The 17,638-nt window shown below is 39.2% G+C and overlaps 1 protein-coding gene across 2 annotated transcripts in view; it reads right to left on the bottom strand.

The window, feature by feature from the left end:
* The window catches only part of ANO1 (anoctamin 1), a 122,579-nt gene that overhangs the window by 32,890 nt on the left and 72,051 nt on the right, over positions 1-17,638 (bottom strand). Inside the window, exons 7-12 of one of the 2 annotated variants that reach the window (XM_067558224.1) lie at positions 17,272-17,323; positions 13,907-13,972; positions 13,121-13,176; positions 11,401-11,442; positions 4,270-4,334; positions 3,102-3,236 (exon numbers count right to left, since the gene is read on the bottom strand). In XM_067558224.1, coding sequence (XP_067414325.1) covers positions 3,102-3,236; positions 4,270-4,334; positions 11,401-11,442; positions 13,121-13,176; positions 13,907-13,972; positions 17,272-17,323 — 416 coding nt within the window. The remainder of the gene's footprint in view (positions 1-3,101; positions 3,237-4,269; positions 4,335-11,400; positions 11,443-13,120; positions 13,177-13,906; positions 13,973-17,271; positions 17,324-17,638) is intronic. The other variant, XM_067558223.1, reaches the window with a different exon arrangement.

Raw genomic sequence — 17,638 nt, 5'->3', positions numbered from 1 at the left:
GGCCTTTTTTGAAAATTTATAATGAGCAAATAACTAAATTCTATAATTAAAAAACACCAGCGCACCTTGATTTTACTAATTCGACCAGATTACCTAATTTAGACGTGTATTCTTGAGATGCCTTTGTGTTCACAGTAGATGCTATCCATTACTTAATAACAGACAGTCTGTAGTCTGATTTCACAATTTTTAAATGTCCTTTAATGATTAATCTGTATAATGATCTGATCTACAATTATGAAAAGGACAGAAAAGTTGCTGGCAACAAATTAGCTAAAATAAATTATTTTTTAGCACATACTTCATCAACAGGCCACACATGATTATTTTGTCACATCTCTGGAGATTTAGGTGTATATAATCTCACAAAACTAAGCAAGTGCTGACTTATCATAAATTTAACCATGACCTCCTATTTTGTCTACATGCTATCTCTTTTTTACCCATAGCTGTTTTCCAGATTCAACTTTCTGAGAACATATATTTTGTTCTGTACATATTTTATCTTTCCACTGTGGAGAACAAACTCTTAGATGAATACTGATCCAGTGTTATGCACACGTATGGCACTGTCTTAATAAATAATAATAATAATTATTATTCACTATTAGATGATTGGGGTGGTAGAATACTGATAACATAAAAATGTTTGAGCAATATTGGATATTGTGGTCTTAGTCCTGAGACCTGCTTCAAACCCTTTGCAGAATTCTAGCATTAAAAGGGAAAAGAAAGAGTCCCAATCTTCCCTGCTAGAGATTCCCCTGGTGTGGAAGAGTACCCATCATGTGTAAAGTGTCCCCAAATGGATGAGATATGCAGAGGGTGTGACCAGAGCACGCTGTGCTCTGGCAATTGCAGGCTGGCAGATGGACCCTGGGAAGCCATTGCCAGCCAGCATATATTAATGCTGATGTAGAGCTGGTCCCAGGACTGGGGAGCTGCAACTAGCTTCCTGGCCTGCCAAACTCTAGGCCTTAATGACACAACACTTTTTACAGATATGTAGCATATTATTTTGGGTTTTTAGTTGCTTCAACAAAATACCAGAAGGAAAAACTGTTGTTCAGTACAAAATCATATAATTATCTTCATATTTTTACTGAGCAGTCAACATATCCTACAGCACTGATATTCCCACTATACCCAATAAATGAAAATGAACCCCTGAAAACTAATCTTTTCTCATCTCCCATAGCCTGATTGATGTGAACTATTGCTGATCAGGCATGTAGAAGTTTTATGGTGCAGCAATTGTAAATTATAACTGTTCCAGAGCCAGGCTGCCTTGACTCTTAAAGTACTGGCAGGAACATTCTATTTTATGATTAATTGTACTTTTACTTCAACAGCTAAGAAAATTTACTGCTGTTAAAACTTTGCCAAATTATCAGATATGAGCACATTAATTCACTAAGGCCTTGATTTTGCAAACACACGTGATTCACTGTATACACCTGAGTAGTCACATTGCCCTTAATGGGACTAAGCATGTGCATGAAGTTAAGCATGTATGAGTTTATATGACTGCAGCCTAAGTGTGGAATTCAACTTGATGCAGGGGGCAAGGCTTGTACTGAAATTGTGCAAAGGAAACAGACTGGCTGCACACCTTTCCATAGATTTCATAGCGTTTAAGGCCAGAACAGACTTTTAGATCATCTAGTCTGCCACAGAGGCAATGCGTGGGGGGGAGGAGGGGAGTGTCATGCTGGGTCATGTTTCCCCCCAGATTTGCTGCTTGGCTTGTCCTGAGCATGCTCACATGGACTGAGCATGCTCAGTAGCACTGCTGAAACGGGCTGCCCTCAATCTGCACACCCACTATCGGCAAGCACCGGTCATCCCTGGTCTGCCCTATACATTACAGGCCAGTACATTTCATCCCATCTATACTGAGCCTGATAACTTGGGTTCAAATGTTGTATGTCACAAGCAGAAAATAGGAGAGACTGAGATGCCACCAATGCCTTCAGGAATTGGACGGGAATTGATTAGGGATATGCCCAGATGATCCTAAAAGTTGATTCGTGCTCCGTGCTGCAGAGGAAGGTGATAACCCCCAAGGTCCCTGCCAATCTGACCTGGAGGGAAATTCCTTTTCCACCTCATATGTGATGATCAGTTGGATCTTGTGCATGTGAACAAGATACAAAAGTCAAGCTTTTAAGAAAAAGGATTTTCTGTAGCTACTTCAGAGTATTGGTCCATGCTGTCTGATGTCCTGCCTCCTGCTGTGGCTTGATGTTTCAGAGGAAGGTGACCAACCCCTGCTTTCATCCCAAATACATCTGGCCAATAGTGTTTTGGGAAAAAAAATCCTTCCTGACCCCTGCAGGTGATTGAATGAAGCCCTGAAGCACCACAAGTGACTCACTGCACACATAGGCATAATTTTCCCCAGAAGCTGAATTAAAGTATGTCTTTTAGAAAGATATTTAATCTCATTTTAAAGACTCCAAGCAATGAGGGCGAGTCCACAACCTAACCTGATAAGCTGTTCAAAGTTTAATCATCATTACTGTTAGGAAATTGCATCTTATTTCAAAGTTGAATTTATCTAAATTCAACTTCCAGCCATAGGATCTTTTTATACCTTTGTCACCAAGAATAAAAAGCTCCTCCATCAGCTATCTTTTCCATGTCTAGATACCTGTACACAGTGATCAAGTCACTTCTCAAACTTCTCTTTGATAAACTGAAGAGATCAAGCTTCTTAAGGCTCACATTATAGGTCTTGTTTTCCAGCCTCTGAAACATTTTTGTGGTCTTCATCTGAACTCTATTCAATATGAACTCTTGCTATACCATGAATTATATGAATGAGCTTTATGAGGGATGGGCTAGTGGCATGTAGGGGAGCGGCTCCATGATCTTTGTTTATGAAGATCTAATGATTCTATCACTGCATATGTGATGCAAAAGGGCTGTGGCTAGTACTCCAGCCCATGGGCTGGTCCCAGGTAGGATTGAAGATTTCACTGCTCCAACCCTGCTTAGCACCAACATAAAGGTTGTCATACACATATGACAGCCTGGATTCTGAATGCAGTTTTGGATTTGTAAAGAAAAAAAAATGAGCATTTGCATTTTTTTTTTACCTTGGTATATTCTCATCCACAGTTGCACAGCCATACAGAAACACAATTACCCCTACAATGGAAGCTGGAATGAGCATTTGAGTATAAACTCCCAGCCAGGCAAAATATAGTCCAATCTTCTCTCCAAAGTATTTTCTGAAATACATTGAGAAAAAAAAAACCAAAATATTTACTATATCTTAAAATATATCATGGCTAAAATTATGAATCACAGCAATATTGAACTTAAAGGGGAAAGTGAACTCTATTGACTAGCTGGAATGCTTTTCCCCTTGGAGGATTCCTTTTTGCATGCCTCTTGGAATGAATCCAATGATGGAGGCACCAAGAACGGCAGTTATCCCTCCTAGCCAAACTCTTTTGTTCTTCTGTGCGTCTAAACTGATATCTTTAGATTTACCATAAGTAAATCCCCTGAAACAAGCATTTTGCCTTCTTCTGTATTGGACTTACTCCATGGACTCTGAATCTCAACAAAAAAACCTCAAATTCATCCTCAATAAAAAGAAGAAAAGTCAAATACTTGCATTCTTTTGTGCACCTTAAATTCCCATTGTGGTAAGCAGGACTTTTGAATGTATTGGGAATGTATGGTCAACCCAAGAGAGAGTGAAGCATGAATTCAGAAAATAAAGCCTTGCCTCTATTCCCACGGGAGCTTTACATTAAATTTAACTGCAAACTCAAATGCATCGTCTGGGTTAAGTTACTTGAAGGGGCAGCTCTAATGATACGATATGAGAAATGCCTGTTTCTCATCTGGGCCCCAACACTTTCTGGTTTTCATGCTTTGTTGGTCTATCTAATGGTCTATAGTCACTGTAACAGCTAAGTCCAAGTATCTAGGTACTATAATATCCTGCCACAGCGCTTCTACTGAGGGAAAGTAGTGTTATGTTCTAGTCAGGAAATCAGCACGTCTACTGGGTGCCTGGGCCCTGACCCATACGTAGCCAGCTCTGCCCCACTCTCTAGGCTGCATCAGCGGCTCCAAGCCTATTGAGGGTTTGTGTCTTTCTGTATCATCCTTCAGGGAGTACTTTCCACTGTCAGGGATCCCACATCCTGGGAAACCAGTATAATTAGTTCCTATATCTGTAAGAAAGAATCAGCTATATGAAACTTCTAAATTTCTGCATGGAAACAAGACATTTGGAATTCTCCTTACCTCACCAGGTCAATTGGCTGGTATTTATAAAAGACTCCGTAGCTTGCCCATTCCTCACACAGGAGCTGTAAAATAAATCACAAATCAAAGCTAAAACTAAAGCATCACATAAATGAGCAGTTTTTTCATTTGTTCCAACTCACTGCATTGTTCATGTTGAGATCTCATGTCACTCTTTTTGTGGTTGCACATACCTCAGTCTACCAATACATGCATCTGCATTAACTATTAAAAACAAGCTTGATGGTGTGGCACACTGCATGCTACAATGATGAATTCTACTGCAGTAAAAGCTCTCCAACAACAGAACTAATGAATAGATGTAAGGGGGAGGGTAACCCGGATCTTATGATCTGTTGCAATCCATACATCAGACAAGTATTTAGCAGAATGGATATGCATGTGAAGGTTGATTGTTCTTGGAGTTGTTAGAGAGAAAGACCAGTCTGGAATAAACTAGCTTGCTGTTGCTGCACTAATATTTGCGTCCATAGAGAGGAAGTACACTGAAGTGTCCAAGAAAACTGCATTTAAGATCCTAAGAAGAACACAAGGATCTTCACTCATTCTTTTCGGTCAAGATTTGAGTCAAAGAAAATAAAGGTCACCCCATCAGTGCTCAGAAAATGAAATTAAATACTCACAAAACTAGGTTCATTTGAAAGCATTCAATTTATTACATAATTTACATTATAAACAAGGCTACACTTCTGAGATCTGATTCTTCCTGAACAGTCCAATTCTGGAGAGAACAAGGGGTATTCCTAGGTATTAAACTGGCTACTTGACATCCTTCTTGCCATTCAGCACATATTATGGACTATATTTTGCCACAGAATATCAGTTTTGGTACAAAAATCTCATTGATTTCTGTGAAAGTTCTTCATACAGAACAAGGAAGAATAAAACCCTACGTTCCCATGATCTACCTGCAAATTCCAGTACAATGATAGTCTCTCTATTTTGTTTTTCTTTTTAGTTTGCTATATTAATATAAACAATATAACAATGAATATCCATGCAAGCAATAACAACGAACAGGACTGTCCTAATTGTCACCATTGTCTGCATTAATTCATTTGGCAATGGTAAAATCTCTTAAATTTAAATGCATGAGTTGACTGACTGCTATTAACAGGTTTCTTTAACTGTAACCTTTGGTAAAAAAAGCCCAAAACACATCAAATGTAGCACAAAGAATCAGAATCAGATTAATTTAATCAGCAAGTACATTCATATTCTAAAATAAGCAGAATCCCTTTTAAAGTTGCTGCAAATTGCATCTGTTTTTCCCTTTGTTTTTAGTTTAATTTTAACCAAATTTAGCATTCCACATATCATCACCACGTACACATATTCTAACTGTTGTCAACAATAAGGGGTAGGTTTATTTGCAGTAACAACTGCTTTTAATATTAAATGCTACTCTCCATTACAACACATATATCCTCAGTGTTTATTATGGAAACCCAAACTGATTGAAAAGGTTGGGAAGTTCCCCAATCACATGAACAATCTTTGTGTCAACACCACTCTGGACTCATATTCTTAAGAGTGAAGGACCAGCATTTGCTACCCAGTTTATATAGGCCTAGACTGTACAACCCTTACTCTCATTAGTGAATGCTTACTTATATGAGTAATCCAACTGATTGTGATGGTACTACATGTGTGAGTAAGAATTGCACATAGTAATGTGCTCCCACGAAGTAAATGCAATCTAAGCAGTAACTTTTGAATGGGGAAGGATCATGTTTGCTGATACAGAGTACATGTGTAGATGCTCTCACTAATGTTGGTGGGAAATTGGAGTTTTTCCCCATGGAATACTTCAATTTTCTGTCAAAAAGTTAAACATTTTGGTTTTCATTTTTTTTGTCAAAACGTTGAGTTTCTGTGGAAAGCTAACACTTTCTGTGAAAATTTGCATGTGGTCAAAAACCCAATTTTTCCACTGAAAAACAGTTTTGATGGAAAATTTTCAACCAGCCCTACAGTACATATACTCCTAGAGGGCCACAATCTGCTTTCACTCTGCACATGCCACCTTCATTCCAGGCAATGGGAACTTCATGCCAAAATCAATGGAAGAAAGCAGCCCCCAAACTATAAATATGGCTATAGGGTGGGATTTCAAAAGTGCTTAAGAGACTTAGGAGCACAAATCCCATTGACTTTCAATAGGACTTGTGCGCCTGTGTTACTTAGGGGCTTTTGAAAATCCCACAACATAGTGCACTTAAAAATATAGAAACTGGGAGGGAAATCAGGTAATCTAACTGGAAAACAAATTTAGAGCTAGACTGTGATGCCCATTCAATGGAGTAAGAACTCATGCACGTTACTTAGACCTGGGGTCTAGACATGTGGAAGCAAGCCAGTGCTGCATGCTCACTTACTTCCCACTACCAGAGCATGTGGGAAGTGACTGGGTAGGGATATGAGCAGACCTGGGCCCTATCACCCCTACTTCTGACAGGCATGGGGGTATAGCACAGCAGCAAATTACTAATCTAACCTACAGCATGGGGACAGCAGAGCAGGATTTGATTTGGAGGTGTGCCTCTGTGTGTCAATGCCAAACATGGCTCGATGCCTGGGTGGTACAGTTTATGCATCACTTTTACCTAAAGCTGGGCTTAAAGTCAAAACCTCTATCTGAATTAACAATTAAAAAAAAAAACAGTAAGTGGAATATTTAACGGCATGTGTGGGGCAGAGAATGGGGATGTGAATACCGCCTATTTGTAAAAACCAAAGAGCATGATATTTTTCTTTAGAGTTTTAATTACATTGATTCATAGATGCAAAATAATTAAATCACAAAAACTAGCATTGCCTCATTGTTAAATAGTTAATTCAATAAAATGCTTTTTTCTTGCCCATGTCTTAGACATAAGGAGAGCTAAATTCCTTACCCTTAGGTGCAGATAAACCAATTTCAGATATTTTGTTCATATAAGAACAGGTAACAACAGGCTGATGTTTCCTAAAGTCATTAGCTTATTTGTAACACAATGTGGTGAAACCTGGCACATCTCAGCAGCTTACACTTCTATCATAAAATCCAAAAAAACTGAAAGCCATATTGGCAGTCTAACTGCAACCCAAATTAGGCTCTCAAGTATTCTCTCATGTTCCTACTTTTAGCAAAGGAGATAATACAAGGGACATTATTCTTAGAGCAGTTTTGCAGTTCTCTTGCAAAATGATTACTAAAGCCTTCAAAGCTTGACTGCTATAATGCACCTCTTCTCTAAATATGTTCAAATCATTTAGAATAATTACATTTTTATTTATATAAATGATGTGTAGTCAATAAATACTTAAGTGCATTGCATATTTTCCTCTATGCAGCTCAAATCAATCACCATTTATTGATTTGAGCACAATAGTAAGAACAGTCATTTTAGGAACTGAAAGTTAAAAGTCAGGCCTTTATTATACACAAACATTGATGCTAATTTGCTACATAGATATTTATTTTAATCTATTTTACACCAGTGATTGAGATTCTTGTGCTACATCACCAAAAGTTTTGTTAGTTGAGTTCTATAGCTTAAAATTTAAAAATTGGTTAGTGATTTTGGGCACCTCAATTTTCAGGTGCCCAAGTTGTGACATTATAAAAAAGACCTTATTTGATTGGGCAGCTGCTCGGCACTTTCTAAAAATCAGGCCCCTTTCAGGTGTCCTAAGTTGGGCACCCAAAAAGTGAGGCATCCAAAATCACTAGACACTTTTGCAAAGCTAGGCCTATATGTCTATATATTTATATGTGTAGTATGGTCTTCCCAAAACGCATCATAAATTTATTGGCATCAATGCCAATTTTTCAATTTTGGAGGACACTTCACACCTAAAGGTTGATATTTGTAGTTCAAATATAAACTATTACACCTGTCCTGCTGTTTAGCTGCCTGAACTACAGAGTGCAGCTTCAATCAATGACTATGATGTATCAGTGCAATGGTGCTAAATATTTATTTCAGGGCCATCTCTCAATTCTTCTTTAGATGTAAGGTCAGAGCAACTATTAAATTAGATTTGGGAAGGTTTCAAAAGTAACTATTAAAATCCATGATTGTTTGCCAAAGAACTATTTGAAGGAATTGAATGTCCGTAGACAGTAAATATTTTAGAATTTGAGGAACTTGAGAGTCTTGGAAAGGCACTGTTCAAAAAGAGAATCCAAAAGCTTTGAAGCAATTTAGTCTTTTGCTCCTGCTTTTATTTGAATAACTTGTTTTTCAATAGGAAATTACACATGCTATTTTAATTTAAGTATAAAGGAGAAGGCAGCAGAGTGCAGAGGCTTAGTCACAGAACTAGAAGTCAGAAATCTGACTATGAATCCTGGCTCTGCCAATGATAATGAGATGTGATTTTTGGTAAGTCATGAATACCCAAATTTCCAAAAGTGCTCTCTGATTTTGGGTGACTGAAAATCAGACAAAAGGCATCTCAAGTCAGACATGCCAACGATCTACAGTTCCCATTGACTTCATCTGGAGTTGTGGACATGCAGCAACTGGCCCAAACTGTCTCAAGTTTCAAAACCCAGTATCTGAGGCACCTAGACTTAGTGTTCTCCTTTGAAAATTTTGGCCTTAACTGTTCTGTCTCAGTTTTTCTGTCTGCAAAATGGAAATAATAGTTACTCTCTTCACGGAAGCATTATAGAAATTAATTTGATAATGCTTACAAAATGCTATATATGTATCAACTATTATCTTGTTGCAATTGTCCTACTGTAGTTATTATACCTATCTTATCTATCACCTCCTCTATCTCCTTCTTGCTTTCTTGTTCTTTCTATAAAAATATTTAAAAATAGAAAACAAAAAGTCTGATGAAATATATATATATATCAGTTAATATAACATAACACAGTGTCTTGAAACACAGTCAGTCTCAGCCAGTGTGAAGCATCCTACATCAGGAGAGTAACATTTAAACAAATACTTCAAGTCGTGAACTTGGCTAAACAGGAATTAAAGTGGGGTCCAATACTGCCAATAAAGCCCATTTGGAAGATGCACTGTAGCACTCCTTAGCACAGCCTGTGACTTAAAAGATAAAAATTAGCCCTAAACTGAGCAGCAAAAACTTGTTTGAAACCAAGCAATCACTTTTTGCCCCAATAACTTCTAAGTATCACAATGGTTACTTTTGAAATCATTTTCCTCAGGACCAGATTCAGATCCCCTTACTCCAGACTAGCAGTACCTTATTCCATGAGTAGTGCCTGTGACTTCAGTGTGACTATGTGTGGAGTTAAGTGCTATTCCATCCAAGTAATGGGATCAGAATCTGGCTGAAAATGTTCATATATGTGTTGGCCTGAAATTAAGTTTTGCAACTGTGGCACTCTGTACCCTATGTTCACACCTTTTTCAAGACTATGATACATTTTGTACAAACTATGCCTTGTAAGGAGTCATTTGAAAACATTGTATGTAAAGTTATAAGATTCTACTCTATGATGTTACTAAGACATATTCTAAATGTGGGGAAACAGCGACAAAAGAAACAGCCTCAGAGACAAAAGGCAAACTGACGCCTCAGCTAGATGTCAAAAAAATCCAATGGACCATCACCTGGTTAAATGGCCATTCTTCGGCAGGAAAAAGAGTGTGAGCGAGAAATCTATATTTTGGCAAAGAAACAGCTGGAGATTCCAGTTCACAAAGACTTTCTGTCTCCTGAACCCCAGCCGGAGATTTTCAAAGAAGAGGAAAAAGTTTAAAGAATGGGGAACAGATGCCCCAATTTATCTTTCTCTTCGTCTCTACTCATGGCATTGACAACACTTGAAGGACAAAGGAAGGACTGAGGAGGAATCCTGGCTGAAAGATTCAGCCAGTAAGACTGCTAGAACATGTGGTGAGAGAGACCTTTTGCTTTGAATTCATTTAGCCCGTTAAGTAAGGCATTAGTTGCGATTTAGTTTTATTTCTTTGTAACCATTTCTGACTCTTATGCCTCATTACTTATAATCATTTAAAGTCTATCATTCTGTAGTTAATAAACTTGTTTTATTGTTTTATCTAAACCAGTGTTTCTCAATTGGTGTTCCGCGGAACCCTAGAGTTCCACGGGAACACTGTTAGGGTTCTGCGAGCAGCTGTTCTCCGTCGCCGAGAGCAGCTGTTCTCCACGCCGCCGATCAGCTGTTCGCCGCCACCGAGAGCAGCTGTTCTTCACGCCGCTGAAAAAGGGAAGATGTCCAGCTGTTCTTCACGCCGCTGAAAAACGGAAGATGTCCCGGATTTTTCGGCGGAGGGTATTGAGCATAAGTGTAATTTAATTGAGAAATGCTGACCTAGTTGTTTGTATATAATTTGCTTATTTCGACATTTTTTTTGGCCCCATATGTAAAAATACTGTTAAGAGTTTGGGGGGTTCCGCAATTATTTATCGAGTTCAAAAGGGTTCCGTGGCCAAATTTAATTGAGAAACACTGATCTAAACCAATGTGTATGTGGATTGAAGTGTTTGGAAAACTTAATTTGGGATAACAGGATTTGTGCATATAATTTGCTACTAATGAAATAACAGACTTCATATGAGCTTGTGTTGTCCAGGAGGGTACTGGGCAGTACAAAACGGACATTTCTGGCAGAAAGTCTGGGACTGGGAGTTTGCTGGTGTTCCCTTGCAGTGTAATTCCTGGGTGGCTGGCTATATCACTCATCACTCATGCAGTTTAGCTGGGAGTAATTTACATGTTGGTAGCTGTGTGTGAACAGACCAGGAGTGGTAGCTCACACAGCAAAACAGTGTAAAAGACACCCAGGTTGGAGAATTGAGGGGACACAGCTGTCCATCAGTCCAGATTGTACCCTAGGTAATGTCACAGTAACCTTAAGAGGAATTAGAATGTAAATGTTGACTTTATTTTTCCTGTGATGATGTGAAATGCACCATTATTATATAGGGTAATTTATACACATCCATGGTGTATTTTATGTTGGAGTAAACTTAACATTTAGAGGTACTTCTATTATATGACACTGACTGCCTTTCCGTGATACGTTTTGGGAAATCTTGGCAAATGTCCAATTCCGCACAGGTGATTCTTGAGGCTGACACTCTTGAGAACTTGCTGAATTCCATATATCAACTTACTTTTCTGTCATTGAGCTCAACATTTTCACCTTCGTAGTCACCCTTTAAAAAAAGAAAAGTTGCATCATCCAATGAGTCATAGCCTAAGCTGTTATGCATCTCACATATCATGTTTCTCACTCACTTAATGCATCAAAAACAGCAAGGCAATCTGTAAAATAATGCTGTATTACATGGGGTGATTTCTCATGGCACACTTTGTCTTCTGTCATCAAGCACATTAAGAAAAAGTAATAAAGTCGGTCACTGGGTAAAAGGAATGAATAAGTAATAAGGTGGCCTAAAAATGTCAAGGGGAAGAATATTAGAGATAGGCCCACATTTGAGTGGTATGTGAGGTTTAATTAATCCATTATAAAAAGAGGAGACCAGCTTAGAAGACTAACCCTTATCCAAACTGTCCCAAAACTCAGGGGTGATTAAGTCTGGGACTTTGATTTGGGACCATTTTTCAATATGACAAGGAATAAAATTATGGAACAAATAAAATATACATGTCATTGGCTATCAGTAGCTGTCTACATGTTTAACAAAGCACAGGCGAACATTAGCATGTGTATGAAGCAGAATTTATTTAATCTTTTTGAATGCTAAATGACATCTCTATTGCAGATACTTGTGATAAATGCCAGACAGATAAAGAGCCTGATTTTTTTCTGATCTCATTCACACCAGTGTCAACCAGTGACAAACCCATTCAAGTCAATGAAGTTTCATTAGTTTTAAATCCCCTGCGAAAGACAGGAGTATGAGGTTCAAAGGGCCTTTTTCACCACTGTGTCACTCCAGTTTCACACCAATGTCCATTATACATGCAGGGAACAGGTGCAGCAGGGGCATCAAGCACTGCTCTGTTGGCATTCATGAAGCCTACACAGGAAGGGACCACCTGTAAATGTTTTCACTTCTCAATCTCTTGGGTAAAGGTATAAGTTAATGTTAACTGTGGTGTACTTAGCAGTCCACTAGGGCATGGTTGGTGATCCCCAGCATCCCCAACTCATTTTATAAGGCCATCAAGTCAGAAGATGAAATCTTTGGTCACTGCCAACTGGATAGAGATCCACACCAGTGCACCAAGGGTAAAAGACTCTCTATAAAATTTCTTACTGTCCTCTGATCCTACCAGTCCCTACTTGCATTATAAATTAAAGTATTTGGACAAATTAAAGAACTGGTGAGAGGCAGGCTTTGGGTAATACCTGGTGTCATGAAATACATCACTTTAGAAACACAGGCTGGAGTTTAAAGTGTGACATAGCACTCAGAGTATGTAGTTATATCCCCTTTCCCAGTGGCAACCCTTTATACATACAATCATTCATATTTGCTAGGGGGATGCGAGGGGAATTTAGACCAGCCCCTTGGAGTCACAAGATATTAATACACCTCCTAGCAATGGTGCCAGAGTTCTTCAGAGCAGAAGGTCAAAAACTAGCAAAAATATTTAATTTGCCAAGCCATAGTAATAACGCCACTACCTTTATATTAAAATAGCATTTTTGATAACCAAGGGAACTAACTTGGCAGGTATTATTAAAAGACAACACAGCTGACAGGTAAAAACTGTACAAGTTGTGGAAACTCGTAAAAGTAGAGCAGGAAATTAGGCTCGTGAAACACTAAAGATGTTTGGGATGATGCCATTAATACATAACACACTAAGGATTTCTTGGTGTCAGATTTGTAGAAGTGTAAAATATATTCCAAGATCACTTACATCATGCAAGGGATATGCAGCACTGTAAACGCCGTTGGCAAGCAGACTGGTGATTCCTTGACAGACAGACAAAGACATAATAGCGATATACAGTTTTAAATTTGGACAGTCTCAAGTTAACATCCAACATTTCTGGAGAATTCCCTCAAAATAGTACTCATTTGGTTAGGTAATAAATCTTCTGCCATCTAAGTCCTCTGCATGTAGTTCATACAGATCATTAAACATGATTCATTTTACAAAATGGAAAACTGCAGAGAGTAAGAGGAAGTCATATATTTGAGAAAGGAAGAATTAGGAGACAATGATTTGAAATCAGTCATCACAATAAATGACATTATCTGAAAAGTCAGTCTGATTTGAAGGGCAAGGCTGCAGATTTGAAAGTGTGTAGCAAAAGGCTGGATCATAAGAAGAATATGATTGGAATGGATTGTGTAAGGGAACATACATAACTAGAGTTGCCAACAGTCCCTTATTACAAGAGATGGCTTTTATTTGTTCACCCCTGTACAACAAGCTCAGGAGTTGGTGAGTGCTGCAAAAAGCAGCAAGAAACACCCCAGGCAAATGCAGGTGGGTACTGCTTATTAATTATTATTATTATAAATTATGATAATAATAATAATATTGGGAGGAGAAGTGGAGTAGGGTGCTAAGTCCCTTATTTTTTAAATACAATTGGCAACCCTAATACATATGCACTCATCATACACTCAAAGGTTTTCAGTTTGGTTAGAGAAGTTGTAGGGAAAGCCTTTGCAAAGACCTTGGCATAATACTTACCATATTTACCACATTTCCATCTTTTATTTAAAAGGGTAGTTTCCGTCTTTCTTCCCTCTCCTTTCCCTGTTTACACATTTGTCTGTTAGTTACATGAATGAGCCTTAAAGCAGTTAATGCTGCACCTGTAATGTGTGTGGGATGGGAGAGCTCTGTGGACTTTATTCTCTGCCCTCTGGAGAATGATCTCATTCTTTAATTTTGGGATAAACTAAGAGAAGTGAGGACTTAACAGGAGAAGTTATATATATGGTTGGAATTGTGCAACGGATGAAGAATTCACTTAGAATTCTTAGCTTGCCTTAGACCCGCCAACAGGTGAGGGAGGGAGGGGTGGCAAAGGGGTCAATTGCCCAGGGGCCCAGTGATTTAAAAGGGCCTGGGCAGATGGGATAGATCTATGGTTGGTGGGTGAAGCTCCTCCCCAGGGAGGCTAGCTCCTGTCCCGCCTCTTCCGCCTGCGGCCCCGTCCATACTCCATCTCTGCTCCACACCAGGCCCCCCCCTCCCGGTTGGCCCTGCCGCTCGCTTCTCAGAGCATCCCTCCTTTCCTCCCTCACTGCTGGGCCCCCCCTTCCACACACCTCCATCCCCGCTCACTCGCCCTCCCTCCCCCCGTCGTCACTTGCCATATGCGTCCCTCCTCCCCCGTTCAGCTCCTCGCTGCTGCTTTCCACCTCCCCCCCTCCCTTCTCAGCCCTCCCCAGTCACTCACTGCCTTGGGGAAGGGTGTGTGTGGAAGAGAGGAGGGGACTGAGTGGGTAGGGAGGGACATGGCAGCGAGTGGGAGAGGGACAGGGTCCGGGGTGCAGCGGGGGTGGGACTGCAGGCAGGAGAGGCAGGACTGGGAGATAGCCTCCTTGAGGGGGGGAGCTTCACCCGCCACCCATGACTGTGAACCTCAACCATCTCTTTCTAGGAGTGCCATTGACTATTCTCCCCTGGGGCCTGGAATTGCTGTCGATGGGCCCGAGCAGGACACAGATCCTTGGAGGCCATAGTATATAATTTCTAGATACTGTATGTTTTATTATAGCTGTTGGCATTAATATAGCTAATTCCAAATATGGAGTTTCTACAAGTCTTTGAATGGGTCTCATTACACTGAAGATATTTTTGGTGACTCTGCTACCTAATCTTGAATGATGACTTTTAAGACCACATCATCAGTTGGTGTAAATTGACATAGCTCCATTGGTTTCAGTAGTTAAACTGATTATCACCAGATGAAAATCTCACCAATATGTTTAAAAACTGTTTAAGAATATTACAAAAAGAAAACAAAAACTGATATATTGTGGTATGACCTATCTAAACAATTGCTTTCAAAACCAAGCTTTAAAAAAAAAAATTCCTACCAAGACTGCACAGATATCAAGCAGTAAGAATTTCCTGCAGACAGATGAAAGGTTCATACTACCTTCAGTTAGAAATGGGGAGCAGGCAGGTAATGCATAGTTGTAGTGGTTGCACTACTGAAGATTTGAGAATCCTGCCCCCTACATATTGACATCAAATATTTTGGATGACATTTCGCAGTTTCACAAGTATGCACTAATAAACGGCAGAAGATTGGAGTATTCTCTGGGCAACGTAGTTATTCTTATTTGGCAGCAAAATTCAGAGGAAAGCACTTCCAAAATGTCCCAGTGTTACTAGTATTTGTTCAAATCTGTTCCAAAACTTGCTTTAATTATATAATGACCAAACATACAAGGTCAGATGGAGCTACACTGATTTACACCTACTGATTACGTGGCCCAACCACCTCTTTAAATCATGCACACTGTGTGGTTTTTCCATGCCAACATCTGGTGAAGGTGGTAGAAGGAAAGAGGACTGAAAAATATTAGGTCTTTTCCCTCATTCAAGTGACTGTTAATATGTTCCTGTCTCTGACCAGGAAAGCAAGCAAGCAGCCAACTCCAGGACAAGATTCCACATTGAGCTGTGGGACTTTCCGTCTGCCAGACTGTTTGTTATTTCTGCTATGAAACCGATCCAGAAGCAGCTTTGTGAATGGGAAGTCGCTCCTGAATTTGGATTTCTGACGTTAAAGGAAACAGCATTTCTGCAATTTTAGCAACCTGCCTGCCTGCACCCAAAGCAATCGTAAGACATAGAAGGATTTGCCACCTGTACACTGTAGATTGTGACTTAAACTGAAAAGTCAGAGTATACAAAGCACTTCTGGCTTAATCATCCCTCCGTTAGTTGATGGATTTCGTAATAGCATTTGTGTCAATATTTGGTCAGAGCTACCTGTAATTCAAGTTTCTATACTTGTATTTAACTATGTGGTATCAAATAAATGTTTTAACAGTTGCCAGTAGCCATTGAACATTTTTTTCCACTTGATTTTTTCTTCCATTGGACATCAGTTGTGGAGACGACTGGATTTGAGGAAATTCAGCTTTTTGCCATATGTTATTTGGTTTATTATGAGCTATTTATTCACTTCAGTGCTATAGTCTAGTGGAGGGATCCCTATGTATCAGACTTAAAGAGATTATAAAACAGCTGGAGAAGGGATACGTGGTCAGCAGGTCTTTATCAGGGTGACCTGATTTTTATTTTTTCCTGTTTAGTGAATTTTAACAGTAGGATCAATTCTGAAGGCTAAAATCCCACACCCATAGGAAGCAGCAGTGTAAGCTTCCCCATATTACTCCTCCACTTTGTCACTGAATTGGAGAGACTACTTCTATGGATGAGGGATTAATCTAGTCTCCATGCCCACTCCAGTCCATGGCTTCTCTGCTGAGTTAGTGAAGAATGCCAATAAGCGCCAGTTATGGTACTGTTTTGAGGACTTGTCAACTGAGACCATTTTACACAAGCCCTTGAAGAGCCATCAGATGATAACAATTTTAGATGACTATTGAAATAGGCTGGACTTATGTGGCTGGATCTAGACTGTGATCCTGAAGCTGCTGAAGTCCACAGCAATACTCTCATTGACTTCAAAGTGGACAGGATTGAACTCTTGGTAATCAAGAAGTGATCACATTATTAGTTCCCGGGCCATATCTTAGTGTTTTATAGTGCCATCCAGTCCCTTTGTGAATGACCTCTGTATGCATGAAAATATTAATCTTGCTTTACAATTTGCTTAAAGATCTGACCATAGAACTGGTTTACAGCAATTGGTCTACATCTTTACAGATGAAAAGTTTTCCTGACTAAACATAAATCAAACACAATAACTAAACTAAATGAACGTAAATCAGAATATGGAGGAAACAAACAAACAAACAAACAAGAAAACAAACAAACAAACATACTCCACCCAAGCCATCCCCTCAGTCACAATTTGCAAACACCTAAAAATGATGTTGATCTCAAGCCTACATAAAATTCCTTACCCATGCTGTACTTGGCTTTGGTACATGTTGTTCTTTTCAGTATTTCATAAACCTGTATTAGCAAGATGAAAGAAAAGAAAGGGTTGTTTCAAACACTGCCTTTGAGCATCAAGATGTTCTGTGCAAACAAACCTTTTTTCAGAGTACAACCCAAATAAAAGTTATGGGCACAACTGAGCTGTTGATCACAGCTATAAATTAATGCTCTCTATTAAAAGCTGGGGTATCATAGTGTTTTAAGGATGTTGAACTTTCTTATTTTCACATATGGTATCTAGAAAAAGGAAAAAAAGGCTTGATGACTAAACTGCCAGTTAGTAAGTTATGTGATTTTTATTTGTTTGAGGGGAAGGAAGTTAGATTTAAC

This window comes from Emydura macquarii, unplaced genomic scaffold (genome assembly GCF_026122565.2).
Source record: "Emydura macquarii macquarii isolate MOO-44397 ecotype Brisbane River unplaced genomic scaffold, CSIRO-AGI_Emac_v2 contig_1876, whole genome shotgun sequence".
Taxonomy (NCBI): Eukaryota; Metazoa; Chordata; order Testudines; family Chelidae; genus Emydura; species Emydura macquarii.
This window is presented reverse-complemented; position numbering and strand designations above follow the sequence as displayed.